This window comes from Pteropus vampyrus, unplaced genomic scaffold, assembly GCF_000151845.1.
Source record: "Pteropus vampyrus isolate Shadow unplaced genomic scaffold, Pvam_2.0 Scaffold455, whole genome shotgun sequence".
Taxonomy (NCBI): Eukaryota; Metazoa; Chordata; class Mammalia; order Chiroptera; family Pteropodidae; genus Pteropus; species Pteropus vampyrus.
Genome location: NW_011889236.1, coordinates 732509 through 747931, shown reverse-complemented (window position 1 = coordinate 747931; position 15423 = coordinate 732509). Strand labels below are relative to the sequence as shown.

At 46.0% G+C, this 15423-nt stretch overlaps 1 protein-coding gene across 1 annotated transcript in view; it reads right to left on the bottom strand.

The window, feature by feature from the left end:
* LOC105306715 (receptor-type tyrosine-protein phosphatase T-like) overlaps window positions 1-15423 on the bottom strand; it is a gene marked incomplete at its 3' end in the record, with an annotated part of 597375 nt that overhangs the window by 101433 nt on the left and 480519 nt on the right. Inside the window, exons 11-12 of the mRNA XM_011381898.1 lie at window positions 4969-5170; window positions 3627-3729 (exon numbers count right to left, since the gene is read on the bottom strand). Coding sequence (XP_011380200.1) covers window positions 3627-3729; window positions 4969-5170 — 305 coding nt within the window. The remainder of the gene's footprint in view (window positions 1-3626; window positions 3730-4968; window positions 5171-15423) is intronic.

Here is a 15423-nt window from a genome sequence, read left to right as displayed (position 1 = left end):
TCGGTGATCCAGAGCTTGGAGAAGAAAAACAGCCAGACATTTCCAGACACCAAGCATTGCCCCTTTGAGCAGTGACATTTATTTTAATTTTTCTTTTTCCCATGGAAATGTCACCAAAATGTATCATGCACAACTTTCTTCCAGGGAGGTGATGTGGTGTAATGGAATGAGTGTTGGCTTAGGGTCAGCTGAACTGGGTTTAAATTCTGCCTGCATTGTTTCGTGGCTTGGGTCAACTCACTCAGCGTCTGTGTATCTCAGTTTCCATATCTGCAAAATGGGGCAACTATTATTGCAATGTTGTAAGGATATGGATAGCTTATCTGCAGTGACAGGCACACAGCCAGTCTTTGCTCATTAAATGGAAGCTAGCAGCCCCTTTTAACTTGAAGACATGGAACCTAATGCTACGTTTTTGGGGGTGAGCCGGGAATAGTAAATGAACAACCATGGCTGTGAGGGTCTGCACGAACTGCAGCATATGGATCTCTTTATTTCTTGAGTCTCTGTGTCAGTTTTGTAGGGTTGTCCCGTTTTTGGCTCCCTGCCAACTGTCATTTTTCACTGCTACTGGAGCATTTCCATTCCCATCTCCTAATTTACTGTAGACTTAAGATGTATGAGCTTATTAAACAGATATGCAAACTAAGGGTATGTAGGCTCAGAGAGAAAGTGTAAAGGGCTTTTCTTTGTAGCAACTGGAAAAGCTTTCCCAAGAACGTAGGTCTGGGCTGCTCCGAGAACCCCCTTGCTGGTCTCTGGAGTCAGAGAGGGCTGGGTATAAGTTCTGGCTTCATCACTTAACAGGCTCTGTAATTGAGCTTTATCAAAATGAGTTTCCTCATTTCTAACAGAAAGATAATACTAATCCTCATAGGTTAGTTAAGGTTAAATTCTCGAAACATAGTAGTTACCCAATAAAACACAATGGTAATTACTCCCATCTGTGTTCAGCTGGCTTTGAAGCATTTCCAGAGGTTCATAGGCATATAATCTGACTCATTTTGAGGTTAGGTCCCTGGTGCTCTGTACAAAAATTAACTTTATGCTGCCACTGGGCAGGACTCAGACTGCTTATTTCTCAATATCGTTTAAAAAATGACTTTTTTTCTGAAACTGTGCTAGAAAGACGTTAGGGGATCCTAAGGAAAAAGCAAATTATTTCCCTCCCAACCATGAAATCAGGGTCTCGAAAATCTTTGGAAATTTGCCTAAGAAGAAAGCAGGCAACACTGTGACCCTGTAGTAGGGCAGATTTTCAAAAACTGTTTTGAACAGAACTTCCTAAGTTCCACAGAGAAGAAGCAAAGCTAACGAAGGAATTCTCTGACGGTCTGCCCGGCTTTGGCTCACTTTTATATTTTATTTGGCTTCTGTGAAATAGCTACTATCCGACTTTCCATATAAGGAAAACTGAGGTTCAGAGAGGTTAAGCATCTTGTCTAAGGTCACATGGCAGTGTTAGAGCAGGATTTGAACCCAGGTTCATGGCCACCAAACTCACATCTTTTCCTTTGCCCCACACAGCAGCCAGAAGACTGTAGGGAGCTGGACTGAATCCGCCCTCACCAGGATGCCACACAGTGGATGCCAGCCGATCAGGTCCCTTTGCCAGTAGTTTTGTAGGCTTGCAGTAATAAAAGAGATTCCTGGGTCTACCTTATAAAGGTCATGGGCTTTGGATAAGATCTGGCCTATGATCCCGGGTCAGCTGCTAACTTGTCGTACCATATCGGGTAAGCTGTTTCTCTCTTTTGGGCCATGCATTGCCATCTGGAATGCTTTCTAAGCTTTTGAAACACGACCAACACTGCTGTATGAAACAGGCAGGAGCTGTGAAAGGGAGGAAGGCATCGGTGGCCAAAATGGAACACGAGATTTGGCACTTGGAGGACCCACATCAATATTCAGCTTTCCTACTTATTGCCTGTATGCTCTTGGGAATTTCTGAGCCTCAGTTTCTTCATTTGACAATTAAGATAATATCTCGGTGTATAGAGAAAATTAAATGACAATGTTGCCCAAGAATAAAAGCAATAACTCAATAACTACTTGATATAAGAGACCTCATCTGCTTTGGGCCATTATAGCTAGGACAGTCCTGGAAAAACTCACGTGTAGAATGTAAGAGAAAAGTTCTTAGTTCAGGTGCCCCGCAAATACTATGCACACCTGTTGCAAGGCCTGACGATTCACCTGACTTAGGACAGAATATCGTTCAAAGTCTGCCGAATTGAGGGGAACTTTCCAATTGCTGGCAGTTGATTCTATCTGCTCCACTGCCTATAATTTCTGGGTAGAGTTGGATCCAGTTTGGAGAACAGATAACTAGACCATTTCAATAGCCTTCTTCCTGGCTGGTCTCCCAGTCTCCAGTATCCTAAAAGTGACACTGCATGTGGCTGTCCAGTGGCCACTCATGGCCCCTCAAACAAACTTGAGTATCTCAAACATGTCCTCCATTCTTTCCCCACCAATTCTGCCTTCATCTTTATGCTAAAGCAAACACAGCCACTTGCGGTTGCTCCCAGGAGAGCAGGCTGCTTCTCCCCTCCATGCCTTTGCTCATGCTGGACCCTCGTAGCACTTTGGTGAAATCTTATACCACATTTAAGATATAGCGCAGTGTCTCCTCCTCTGGGAATTCTCTCCTCTGAGCTCTCATAATGATCGCTGCCTATTTCCATAAGCGTGCACTGTATTGTAATTATGCTTTCGTGTTTCTGTCTCCCCAGCTAGAGTTTGACTTTCTTTAGAGCACGAGTTAAACAGTGCCTGGTACAGAGTGAGTGCTCAATAAATATTCAATATTCCTAATTCCAGGCATATAAGGCACTCAATGAATGCTTGTCAAACTGAACTGAGCTAGCGTGAAAGCTCTTCCACCCAACACTCTGCTTGATTTCAAGAGACGATAGTCCCTTGATCTCCGAGCAAAGCCAGCAGTCAACATAGGAGCTGCTGTCCTCTGTGAAGTGTGGCTTGTTTAAAAGAGATGCCCACCTTCCTGATAGCCATGAGCCATGAACTCGCACTGGGGCGGCTTAGCTACTGAGATGCTTTCATTGCCTGGGCTGTAAGTATGCTCCTGATCTCCAGCAGTCTCTTGTGAAAATCAGCAGAATGGCTTTGACCACAAGTCCCTCTGTGGGACTCTAGCACACTAAGGCCCTAACCTGTTCCAGCCCAAAGGTCTTGTTCCAGTCATAATCTCTGAGCAGGTTTTTTTTTTTTTTTTTTTTAAGAATTCAGCAAGTCTGTCCATCTGTCTGTTAATTGCAGTCAGACATGGAAAGGTGATCTGGTCAGGAGACTGTGTGTTTCTAGGCCTCCAGTCCACTAGATAAATTTACCATAGTGTCTTTCAGGACTTCCTCTCCCAGCCTCCCTTAGGTCCCCATGAGCATGCTCCCTCTGAACCAGTCCTCTGAACCCCCTTGTGTGGAGAGAGGATCCTGGCTCAGTGACCCCTTTTGAACCGGGCTTGGCTGCTGACCCTCTTCCTCCAGGAAGCCTTGCTCCTGGCTAGTCCTGCCTATGGGCACCGGCAGTGGCATGACTCAATGGGAGATGCACATGGTGCAGAGAAGGAAAACCGTAAGCTCCAGGTGAAGAACCCTCCTTACCTGACAGGGGCTCCCCGGGACTGAGCGGGCTTCAGCATCACCGTGATGGTCGTGTCCGTTTCATTCAGCGGGGTGTCTGTGTCATATTCAGGCATCGACGGAGCTGGGCAGAGAACAGAGAGAGGATGGAGCTCAGCACAGGTCCTAAACTGTGCTCACCGCTTTTCCTTGATGCTGTCCCTAAGGACACTTGGGACATTTGGGAAAGGGTTAGCTGGTCATCACATGGCACCCCTGTGGTTTCAGCAAAGTCAGCCCTGACGTCCAGCCTGCCCATGAGTTCCTTCAAAGTGCAGAAGCGTCTGGACAAAGTCTGCTGTGATGTATGTAGCCAGTAACCTCCATGAATCAAAAAGTTCCACGCCAAATAAACAGATAAATGCAGGAAATATAAGTTAACAAAGATGCAAAAGCAGTCAACCTTGTTAAACACATTTAAAATGTAAATTACAGCAGTGATGAATTCCTATTATCTTTTTTTCTTTCTCATCTGAGATCCTCCCTTTCTCATCCCCAACTGATAAGAATGTGACTAAATTTAATCCCTCGGGAAGGTAATTTAGCCATTTGTATTAAGAGCTATTAAAATCCACATCCCTTTTAATTCAGTATTTCAATTCCTGAAATTTAATCCTGAAGTTATAATCCAAACGAACAAATTAGACTTTATTCTGTAACATGTTTATTGAAGCGTTATTTTATAAAATCATGGAAGCACCAAATATATCCAACCACAGGGGAATGTTTAATTAAATTACGTCCATCCACTTGACAGAACATTATAATGAAAGCAATGCAGCAACATGGAAAATGTTGATGGTATAAAGATAAGTGAAAACATTAAGCTACGAAAACACCATGGGTTAGTGTATGCAAAATACGCATGTATGCAGACCTGAATTGCATAGGTACTCTGAAAAAAAACATAATTTGCAAAAAGGGCTCTGAGATAATTCTGCTTTGATGCTGTCTAATGGTGTCTAGTTGCCCTGGTTCAAAAGGAATAGTCCTGTAAATAAATCACATTTTTACAAACCAAATTGTATTTCTTTTAAAAAAAGTACTGTTTAGTGCAACTGTGTGGTACATTATTTGGTGAATCACTCAGCATTCCCTCTGGTCTAGTCTAATTAATATATTTTTTACACTTTGGGAAGTTTGCGGATTGGATTCTCCACGAGACAACAATGGTAACACATGAGGGACCGCATTGTCCTGACTGCTCTAATATCACACAGTGCCAGTTTGCTCTGACCTTTTTCACTCTCAGGAAAATAAGAGATGGGGGGCAGGGTGGGGGGAAGCAACAATCTTCTTCCTTTTCGCTTTCTAAAAAAGATACCTGAAATTTTGGTGGCGATCCTAGTGGTGACAGGGGGCCCAAAGCCCTTTGCTGTGCTGGCCTTGATGGTGAAGGAGTAGGTGGTCCCTGGGTACAGACCCACAAAGAGGTGGTGGGTTTCATTCCGGAGCTTGAACACTTTTCCCCTCTGGCTGGAGAGGTCGGCACTCGGGTCCAGCGAGCCAACAGCCTTATAGTTGATCTGCACAACAAGCCAGCAAACAAACCAATAAATACCTCATCCAGGAAGCTGGATGGAGATTATCTGGAAGACACTTCAGGGAGGCAGGGAGGGGGCACGTGAGCTTGGTCAGCAGGCTCTGCTGCTGCCGTCCACCCTACAGGTTATCCCAGCCTCCTAATACTCCATGGCCGATGCCCTGGAGCTCTGCTGTCCGATAAAAGCAATGCAAGCCACATGCATGCTTTTCAGTTTTCTAGTGGTCACATCAAAAGAAAATGAAAAAAGAAAGTAAAATTAATTTAAATAATATATCTTGTCGAAGCCGATATATGCAAGATATTATTTCAACCTGTAATCAAAGTAAAAAGTTAATGAGATATTTTAGATTCATACTTCATAATATGAATAAATGTATTCTATAAGTCTTAGACATCTAGTATGTAGTTTGTCCTTCCAGTACATCCTCCCTGGGACTAGCCACATTTCAAATGTGCAGCAGCTCCATGTGGCTAGTGGCCACCACCTTGGACAGTGCAGCTGTATATAGCAGTGATCAAGAGTAGCAGACCAATTAGAATCCTTTGGAAGGCTAGTTAAAAATGCCGCTCATCAGCCCACTAACTCCATGTGGTGCTGCCTGCTGCTTCCTTATGCATTATCGTGTTTGGGGGGCATTGGGATATTTATCCTCATTTTAATGATGGATAAACTGAGGCTCAAGTGGAAACAACTTTCATTAAATCAGCGCTTTTCAAAATATCTATGATGAAGGGCCATTTTGGGGTTTCCCAATCCACTGCAGATCTGTAATACTCCATAGACCACCTCATGTGAGTTTGGCAATAACTAAACCGATCTACACTTTGTGCAAGGAGATGTGTCCACTGACCAGTGCACTCAGATGTCACAGCAATGTCAAGGCACTGTAGAAGTTTCTGGGTGCTCCCTCTCAATTCCTGCACTTATCCTGCTGTGAAAATAACATAACAGTTGGCATTCTGGCACCGGCCTCCAATGGTTTACACTCTGAGTACCACGTTTCCAAATCAAACAGTTGTTAACGTGGCAGACACAGGCTTTTTCACTTATTTGTTTTATCTAGTTTGTTCCACTAAAAAAAGTTTTATTAAGTATAATACGCAAACAGGAAACTATACAGCTCAATGAATTCTTACTAACTGGACACAGCCATATAACTAGCACTCAGTCAAGAGAGAGAACATTACCAGATCCAAAATCTTCCCTTTACGCCTCTTCCCATCCTTATCTGCCTCTCCTGGCATGGATACCTTCATCCTGACTGCTAACAGCTTGGACTAGTTTTGCCTGGTTTTGAACTTTATGTAGAGTCACACAGGTTGTGTTCTTTTGCATCTGGCTGCTTTAGCTCAACATTACGCTTGCGAGAGTCGTGCAGGCTGTCACGTGTAGCTGTAGATCATGCAGTCTCATGGTTAGTCACTGTTCTATGATGGATGTGGGACTACAAACCTTCACTCCTGTACTCTAGAATCTGCGCTGTGTGCTGCTGGGGCCCCCCAAATGAATACAAGTTAAGCCCTGTCCTCAAGTGTCTTCTCTTCTAGAGATAGGAAAGTCAACTATGCAGGTGTCTTGTATCACTTTGTCCTCCATCAGGAAGGTCCCATGTTTGACAGGAAGGACAAATCTAGGCAAAAAAAAAACCCCAAAAAACAAAAACAACAACAACAACAACAACAACAACAACAACAACAAAACGGGAACACAGAAACTTTACCTAAAAAATAAGCAGGTTGCTGTTCCTGGCAAGGACATCAAACTTTTTGGAGAAAGAGGTGACTTCTCTCTCCTTATATTAAGCAGTAGCAATGTAGCAGTTAATGCCACATGTCAGAGGCCAGACTTTGCCCCGAGCAGAGTGAGCTCAGGATAAGAACTGTGTGGAGCTTAAGGATGTGGGCATTTCGCAAGCACGGCTTGGGCAGGGGCACCCTTCCCGCTGGTCCCTGGGGGGCCTGGTCACAGCATTTCCTCTGGTTACTCCTATCCACTCCAGCTGTTCTCAAAGACAAGCCTGCAAACACCTGCCTTTTTTTTGCTTGAGGGCTTTCGCATGGGCGCTGGCAGAAAGTGCTCGGTAATTAATACCCCCAGTGACTGGACCTATGGGAGCTGATGCATACACTTCCCAGGATGGGACTTCCTTGCCTCCAGAGGCAGCTGGCTGGAAAGCACACTCACCATTGCCTACCTTCCTTTCTCTTCCCTACTCCCTAGTGTTTTCTAAACTTCTCAATAATCTGCTTGTATTTGAAACTTTATCGCGGGGTCTGCTTCTGAGAAACGCCCAACTAAGACAAAGTGCTCACGGAGGTATCTCAGGGGAGAACTGAACTAATATTCAAGGACGAGAAGAGATTCAGAATGAGGAAAGAGTCTTCCAGCTTCTGGGTAGAGGGAACTGCCTGGGCAAAGGCCCGGGCTGGGCAAAGCCTTGTGAGAGCTGAGAAACATCCAGTGCGACTGGAGAGCGGTGAGCCAATGGGGGAGCTGAGCATTCAGGTCTACCTAGAGACAGAAGAAGGGGCACGTTCAAAGAGCTTGGCCTATGGCAGCTAACCTCTGTCCACCAGTGGAGAAGGCATGCATATGCATCCTTTTGAAATTCATCCCCAGTCCCCCTGCCTGAACTGGTGGCAACTGTGTTGATATACAGGTACTGGGAGGTAAAACTCATGCCTTATTTACTAGCCGATTCCTTTTCTGCGCTCCGAATTCAATCCAGAAGCAACTCAATTTCCACGAGCTGTCAGTATAATATACCGTGCTCCCCTGCTCTCCTAACCTTTCCTGGTATCACAGGATCCTCACTTACTCGTAATGAAACACTATGAATAAATCAATGTATGTTAATATAGCGCGTCTTCCATTTTTTATGAAGGGCTTCACCAAATCGAATCCCCACTGCTTTGTCAGAAACATTCTTTGAAAAATTTAACTTGTAAGTTTTACTAACTTGCAGCTTGCGGGAGAGCGTGCTGGAGAGGGGAAGGCAGGCGAGAAAAATGAAATGGGATGGAGCGGTGGCCATAACGTGCATAAGGCAATGGGGATCTTTGGAAGTGGAGAGCGAGGCCGTGGAATGCTGACGAGCTGCATGTCCACCTTGGGCTCCAGGGACTGGGCTGTGGCTCTAACGAGGTGATCGAGAGACCACCCTGTCTCTTCTGGTTGCTGTCAGTGGAATCCCCAGCCAGAAGCCAGAGTGAGGACTTCAAAATGAGAATCCAGTGGCATCACACCCTAGAATCCAAAGAGAACAGTTTCCCATAGCTCTCGGGATTAAGATCATGTTCTTACTCGATGGTCTTCCTCAGCTCACTGCATGAGCTGGCCTCTCTTGACCTCCCTCTTGCATTCTAGGCTTTATTTCAGTGTCTAAAAAGAGCCATGGTCCTTTCGGACACAGGACCTTTGCACGAGCTATTCTGTCAGCTCAGAACACTTTTCCTTTCCCATGCCTCCCCTTCACCTAGTTTGGACTCCTCAGCCTTAGTCTGCACTTAAAAGGACACTTCTCGTGAGCACCTTCTCTGACTCCCACGTGCACCTATTTTATGTTTCCAGAATCACATCTCTCTTCTTGGAACCACCAATTTTACCTTCAGCCATGCAATTATTTCATGAATGAGTCCCTCTTCCACCAGCCCAGGGGTTTAAAAAGTAAAGCCTAAAAGCCAATTTTGGCCCATCATCTGTTTTTTGTAAATAAAACTTTACCGGAACACAACCACACTATTCACTGACGTAGTGTCTGTAGCTGCTTATACAGTACAACGGCAGAATTAGGTACTTGTGACAGAGACCCTGTGCCCCATAGAGTCTAAAATATTTATTCTCTGGCCCTGAATAGAGTTTTCTGACTCCATTTAAGCTCCAAGAGGGCAAGGTTCTTATCTGGTTTTCGTTCCAACCTTTCTTCCTCTTTCATGTACAAGGAGATGATCAAACTAGCTGTGTAGCTTAAGCAATTTGTTTAACCTCTCTGAGCCTTGGGTTCTTCAAGGGTTAAATAATAATTTTAAGTTTAGTTTCTGTCTTGGTTTGTGTTGTGGAATGACCTTCAGCTTTTATATTCCTGGAAGGCAACCGCTTTGTTCAGGAGTAAGGCTTCAGGGAGTCCGTGAGCTATTTTAGCCTTTGCATCAAGGCTCTAGCTGCAATGGACCAGGGGCCATATTGCAAAGAACAAGCGGCCTTCTACCCTGAGCTGAAGACGAGGGGGCAAGAGAGGCAAAGAGATCAGGAAACAATTTCCCTTGAACAGCCCCATCCCGAAGGACTTGTCTGTTTCTTGAACATGTGTAGATTGAGCCTTGCTGTGCTCCAGGCACTGGGCTTGGTATAGGGTAAGACACAGCAGTTCCAAGTTCAGATAGAGCAGCTGACAAGACTTAGGTCCTGAGCATGAGATGGGGCTTGGGGGTTAAGGGAGCATATAAGAAAAAGCGAGATGAGGGAAGTGGCCAAGACGTAGAAACACGTGGTCTGAAGACACAATCATGACAAACACACTATTCTGGAGCATTCACTCTATGCCGGGCACTGTGAGAGGGGACTCACAAAATATCCCCTCATGTAACCCTCAAAAAATGCTAAGAGTTCTTTATGGTTATTCCCATTCCTCAGCTGAGGACACTGAGGCCAAGAGAGACAACATGCTCAAAGGGTAAGCAGGGGTGAGGGCAGCTATATGTGTGATTGGGCCGCATCCTAAAAGAACAGATGCTGACTCACAGCTCATGAAGTGTTCTCTGCTGTCTCAGCTTCATCACAGTGAGTGCCATGACGTGACAAGAACTTGGATAAGTCTCTTTGAACATGCAGACATACTCTAGAAGAGCCACAAAGGCTGTTCAAAGAGCTCACTCCCAAATAGATGACCCCATATTGAAGAAACTCATAATAGCATCAGTTGTCAGTGGCGACAGTATAAACTGGGTCACTACAGCTTGAAGCATCTTCTGTAGCTTAGCACGCTTCTCCCTTGCTGTTATACCCATGGTGTCTTCATCCTAAACCCTTTGGGGGAGAGGGGAGTTAGCACCCTAAGTTACCCATCTCATCTGCTCCCGACTCTCTCCAAATGGCTTCCAGCTCATATTCTGGAAGTCTCAATATAATAGAGTTTTAACAAGATTACAGGTAAAATAGACCAACGTTCTCAGTTCATTGAATAAAGAGTTAAAATCATTTAATTTTTCTTCAAACTCAAAACAGCTGTTTAAAATATTTACTTTCACTATAAAAGTCTTTACAGGCATGGGCTTTGCCATCTTGGTGGCCTCCAAAGCAAACGTACAAAAGGAGACCAGGTTCAAGGTAATCTCCTCCTGTTGGAAGTGTAGTGTGGACTCTAGTTTGTTGGCAATTCAAAAACAACACGGGAACACACTCCTGAAGAACGGCGAGCATGCAGGGATGCAGGCTATGCATGTGCCAGTGACTTCTTGGCCACGGAGCCCTTGATGCTCCTAGAGAGCTGAGGGTTGCAACAACAGTAGAAAAAACGATCATGACTGACACGTGCACTGATGTCCCTGGTGTTGCCAGCACTTCGGGGCCAGTGAGAGAGCACAGGGACTGGCCACTTGCACGCACAGACAGCCAGTGCTTTTGCTTCTATTGCGATGGAATCATTCTCTCTATCACCAAATGCTCACCGAAAACTCACTTTGGGCTAGACTCTGCTCTGGGGAAACACTGCTGAAGAAAAGCCAGGTCCTGACTTTGGGAGCTAACAGAGCATTGATGGCTATTGCAGGGAACCAAGTTCTTCGGGAACACTTATCTGGGCGTAACTGGTTCTGCCAGAGAGAGTGAGGACAGCTTCCCAAAGAAGCTGCCAGAGTGTTGGGCTGGGTCAGTGGTCCTCGGCCTGGACTCCAGGGCATAGAATGCCCCAAAGACCTTTTAAAAAGTACCAATGCCTGAACTCCATCCCAGACTAGCTCAATCAAACACTCTGTGTACAAATGGTCATCAGACATTTTTAAAGTTCTCCAAGAGATTTGATTGGGCAGCCAGGGCAGAGAATGCTGGAGCTGGGCCCTAAAGCACAAAGATCTCTGAAATGAAGCATGTGCCAAGGAAAGCTGTCCTAAAAATGGCCTGCTGGAAGGTACTAGAAGCTCATCAATGGAACACCGCAGTGATAATGGCTCAGGCAGGATTCCCTGGTGAATGCTGAAGTTGGTGGGTAAAACTAAGGAGAAATAGAATATTTTCAAAACATTATTTCCTCCACATTTAGTAGTTACCGTTGTGGTTTCCCCATAAAGCCACAAATTCTTTGACATCCATCCCTCCAGGAAGCAGAGCCTAACTGCTCTCTCCTAGAGTGCGAGCTGGATCTGTGACTCACTTTGAATAAATAGGGGAAAATAATAGCTTTAAAGTGCAGAGACCTGGCAGACGCCACCTTAAGCAAGTCATCAAGGTCAACATTGCCAGTGACAAGTCATATTGAGATCAGTGCCCCCCTGGGATGCTGTGGCGAGAAGGGCACATACCCTCTGTGGTATTTTTCTCCAGAATCTCAGTCCATTAATGAGAAAACATCAGATAAATCCAGACCGAAGACTGGTCAGCACTCTTAAAAAAATGTAAAGGTTGTAAAGACTAGGAAACACAGAGAAACTGTCATAGATTGAAGGAGGATAAGGAGGCATGACACCTAAATGCTACGCAGGAAACTAGAAGGGAGAAAATTAAAACAACAACAACAACAACAACAAAACACCTGCAGAAAAAGTTAGGAAATCTGAAAAAAAATTCTGGAGTTTGGTCAATTGTAATTCAGACGGGGATTCTCAGTTTTGACAAATATACCATGGTTATGTAAGATGTTAGCATTTGACGTTGTGTGAAAGCTAGAGAACTCTCTGTATTATTTTTCGCAACTTTTCTGTAAATTTAGAATTATTTCAAAATAAAACATTTAAGAAACAACAACAAAAAATGGCAGGCTGGGTTTAGGCACGTGTGAGGTCCTCGTGGCTGCAGAATAGAATCTATAACAGATACTCACTGAGCTCCTGACTTGGCTTTGTGCTCAGCACTGGGGAGCCACCAGAAGCTTACAGTCCAGTGAGGGGGTCAGGGGTGACCACAGGAATGAGCGGCGAAGGCACATCAAGATGACTGCTCTGAGGGAAGGACACGTGGATCCTGGGAGCATAGGATAGAGAAGGTTTCTGGGGCCAGGAAGTCTTCCCCCAGAGGGTGAAGGTCTTAACCAGATGAGGGAGGTAGGAGAAGGGTGACAGGAAGTGATGGGAGACAGAGTGAAGGAAGAGGCGGCCCGAGCTATTCTTGGGCAGAATGACTAGTAGCTTCTATAACACCTCTGTACAAAACGGAAAAAGGCACCTTTCCAGGCAGATAGAGTCCCCCCTTAATCCCAGTCCCCTGCACTTCAGCGAGCTCGGAGTGCCTTTGTGAGAAGAAAAAGATACGCCTTTCTCGTGCCTAGTCGTATTCCTCCCGATAGACACAGCCCGGTGCTTAGCTGATTTCATCCCTTCGGTGCTGTTTTTTAACTGTGCACAAACTATGCAACAGCATGTGGCAACCCTGCTTTGAAGTCAGGTCATGGAAACGTTTATGTGAATACCGAAGTGCTTAGATTTTATCTTGAGGGTAATATGGAACCATTAAAGGAGAGAGCAGGCTCTCAAAAGAGATATGGGGTCATTATGAATTTAAGAACAGGGCTACTAAAATTGTGGTCTGCAGGCAAGAGGGAATCAGCATCGCCTGGTAGCTTGTTACAGATGCAGATTCAAAGGCCCATCCCAGACCTACTGATCCAAATGTCTGGGGTTAGGAACTCAAGGACACCAGGACTCAAGTGCTTTCACAAGTTCTCCAGGTGGTTCTCACGCACGTTGAATTTGGGGAAACATATTCTCTGGCAAGGGGATTGAACTGTCTGGAGGAACAGAATATCTTTGGAAGGTCTAACTCCCACCCAGATGTCAGGTGACAAGGGCACCAGGCCTGAAGGGGGACGAGTCTTCTCAGGCTGGAAAGTACTGGGGGAGAGCTGTGAATGTCCACTAGCCTGATCCTGGGGCCATGTAAGATTCAGGAATGAGAAGAGTCGGGGAGGAAAGACCACTGGATCTTGGCCTTGCAGAACGTGTGTTGAAGCCCAGACCCACCGCTTTCCAAGAGTTGAGTGACTAGAATATATTTTGGAACCTCGCCAGCCAAAGTGCTCTACTAACAAGTGGACGGAGCAGCAAACACCTGGGCAACGCCTGCCAGGCTTCCTGGTCCCCAAAGCCGAGCTCCAGAGCCAGAGGCCCAGACCATAAGTGGGGTTTGCTGTGCCCGGGCAGCCTGGGCTTCGCGCCCTCCCCAGCGCTGCCAGCACAGAGCACGATGCCTGCAACTGCTGAGCATGACACGCCTCCTACACCACCCTGCAAGAGCTTGTTCTCGTCTTGTGTCGCCATAGATCAAAGAGACATGTGGAAGGGACATCGGCTTGTTCGCCCGACGTGGCTTTTGCTGATTTCCAGGCATCACCCTGTTCTCTGACTTTGGCTGGTTTCCTGGTGGCTCTGGGATCAAACACGGGGAGAAAGCAAGCTCAGAATCCAGCTGGCCTGGAGTCATTGGTATTCGCCCCCCAGCAACCCACACTGCAAGATGGGCCCATGGATGATCATAACAAGAGTTAACATTTGCTGAGCGCTTACCGCGTGGGCCCCACTCTCTTCCCCAAATCACCCCCCTGGCCCTCAGCTCCCGGACAGACTTCAGGGAAGTGTCTTCTTGTCAGTACACGCTCCTTCAACCAGCCCTCCCCGCCTCCAGTCCTTCCCACAGGCCACTTCCCAGTCTCCCGCTCTCCCCTCCCCTGCCCCACACGAGAGGGATATTCTGACAGTTTCATTCTTTCAAACTGCTCTGAATTTCAAAGACGCAGTCAGATTCCCATAACAGGGCCACCATCGACTCCGATGGCTCTAAGCTCTCTCTCACTAAACTGTCATAATGCAGTTTAATAATATGAAGCTTAAACCTACTTTCAGCTTTTAATCTCATGCCGGGGTGTCCTGGGTGCTGTGATTTTGTTATTTTCACAGAAACTTTCTTGCTTAATGAGTCTGTCTAGTGATATTCCCAATTGCTATTAGTCTGCATTGCAATATTTCTTGGGTTTTTTAAATGTAAGCTGCTTGCCTTCCAACTTCACACTCAGCTGATTTCTGTTCTGCTGAGTTTAACCTGGTTAAATTGCTAAGTTGCGTGACCAATTCCTCTCCAGTCGGCTCTGGGCGTGGAGATTCGAGAGGAGTTGAAAAATTCCTTGACCCTATTCCCTGGAACCTCGCAGCCCCACCAGTGGCCTTTCTGGCAGAGATGGCCTGGGGAAATCCTTCACCGAGGGCAAGGCCTTCATTCTATTTATTCATTGCTCTGACTGCCAGCTCTCAAGCTTGGCACAGAGTAGGAGTCAATGAGTTTTACTGAATAAATGAGGATTAGAGATGAAAATGGAGCAGACTCAGAATGCGATACACCAGACTTTGCCATTGAAGTTGTTCTGATGCTGAAGAGTCCAGCATTACCCTGCCCTGTCAACTGCCCTCTGCGCATGTCCACAGGTGACCAGTTGCCAGGGGAAGGACTGGCGGTGCCTGCAACCATCGGACCACAGGGGTTCTTAGTGGGTCTGCCTGGGCCTGCCACCCCTAGGAAGGACTTGGCAAGCATCCCTGGCAGCTGGGTCCACGCCTGTCTGGTACATAGTTGGCACTCAATTAAATTATGCATTTAATAATTAATGAGCCCTTAGCTGGTGAAACTCTTGTCCTCTTGGGTCTGAGTTTCCAAACCTGTAAAACCAGAAAGATGCTTCAGTACTTTCCCATTTTTTGGTGGTTTTTAAAAATAGCCACAAATCCTTTGACACTCTTCCCATCTAGAGGGAGAGCTTATGAGGGAGACATAAGCTCTTGTGTCTCGGAGGACTTGGACCGCCTTGAGCAAAAGAATGTGTAAGAAATGGTGCTGTGCGACTTCTAAGACTGGGTCAGAAAAGGCAATGCAGCTTTTGACCTGTCCAGAGGGGGACGTTCATGTCTACAGCATCGAAGCTGCTGTGTAAGAAGTCCGACCCCCTGGGGCTGGCGTGCTGTGGGGAAGCACAGGGCACTTGAAGAGGCTGCATGCTTCTGGTCGATAGCCCCAGCTGCATCCAGCCTGAGTCATAC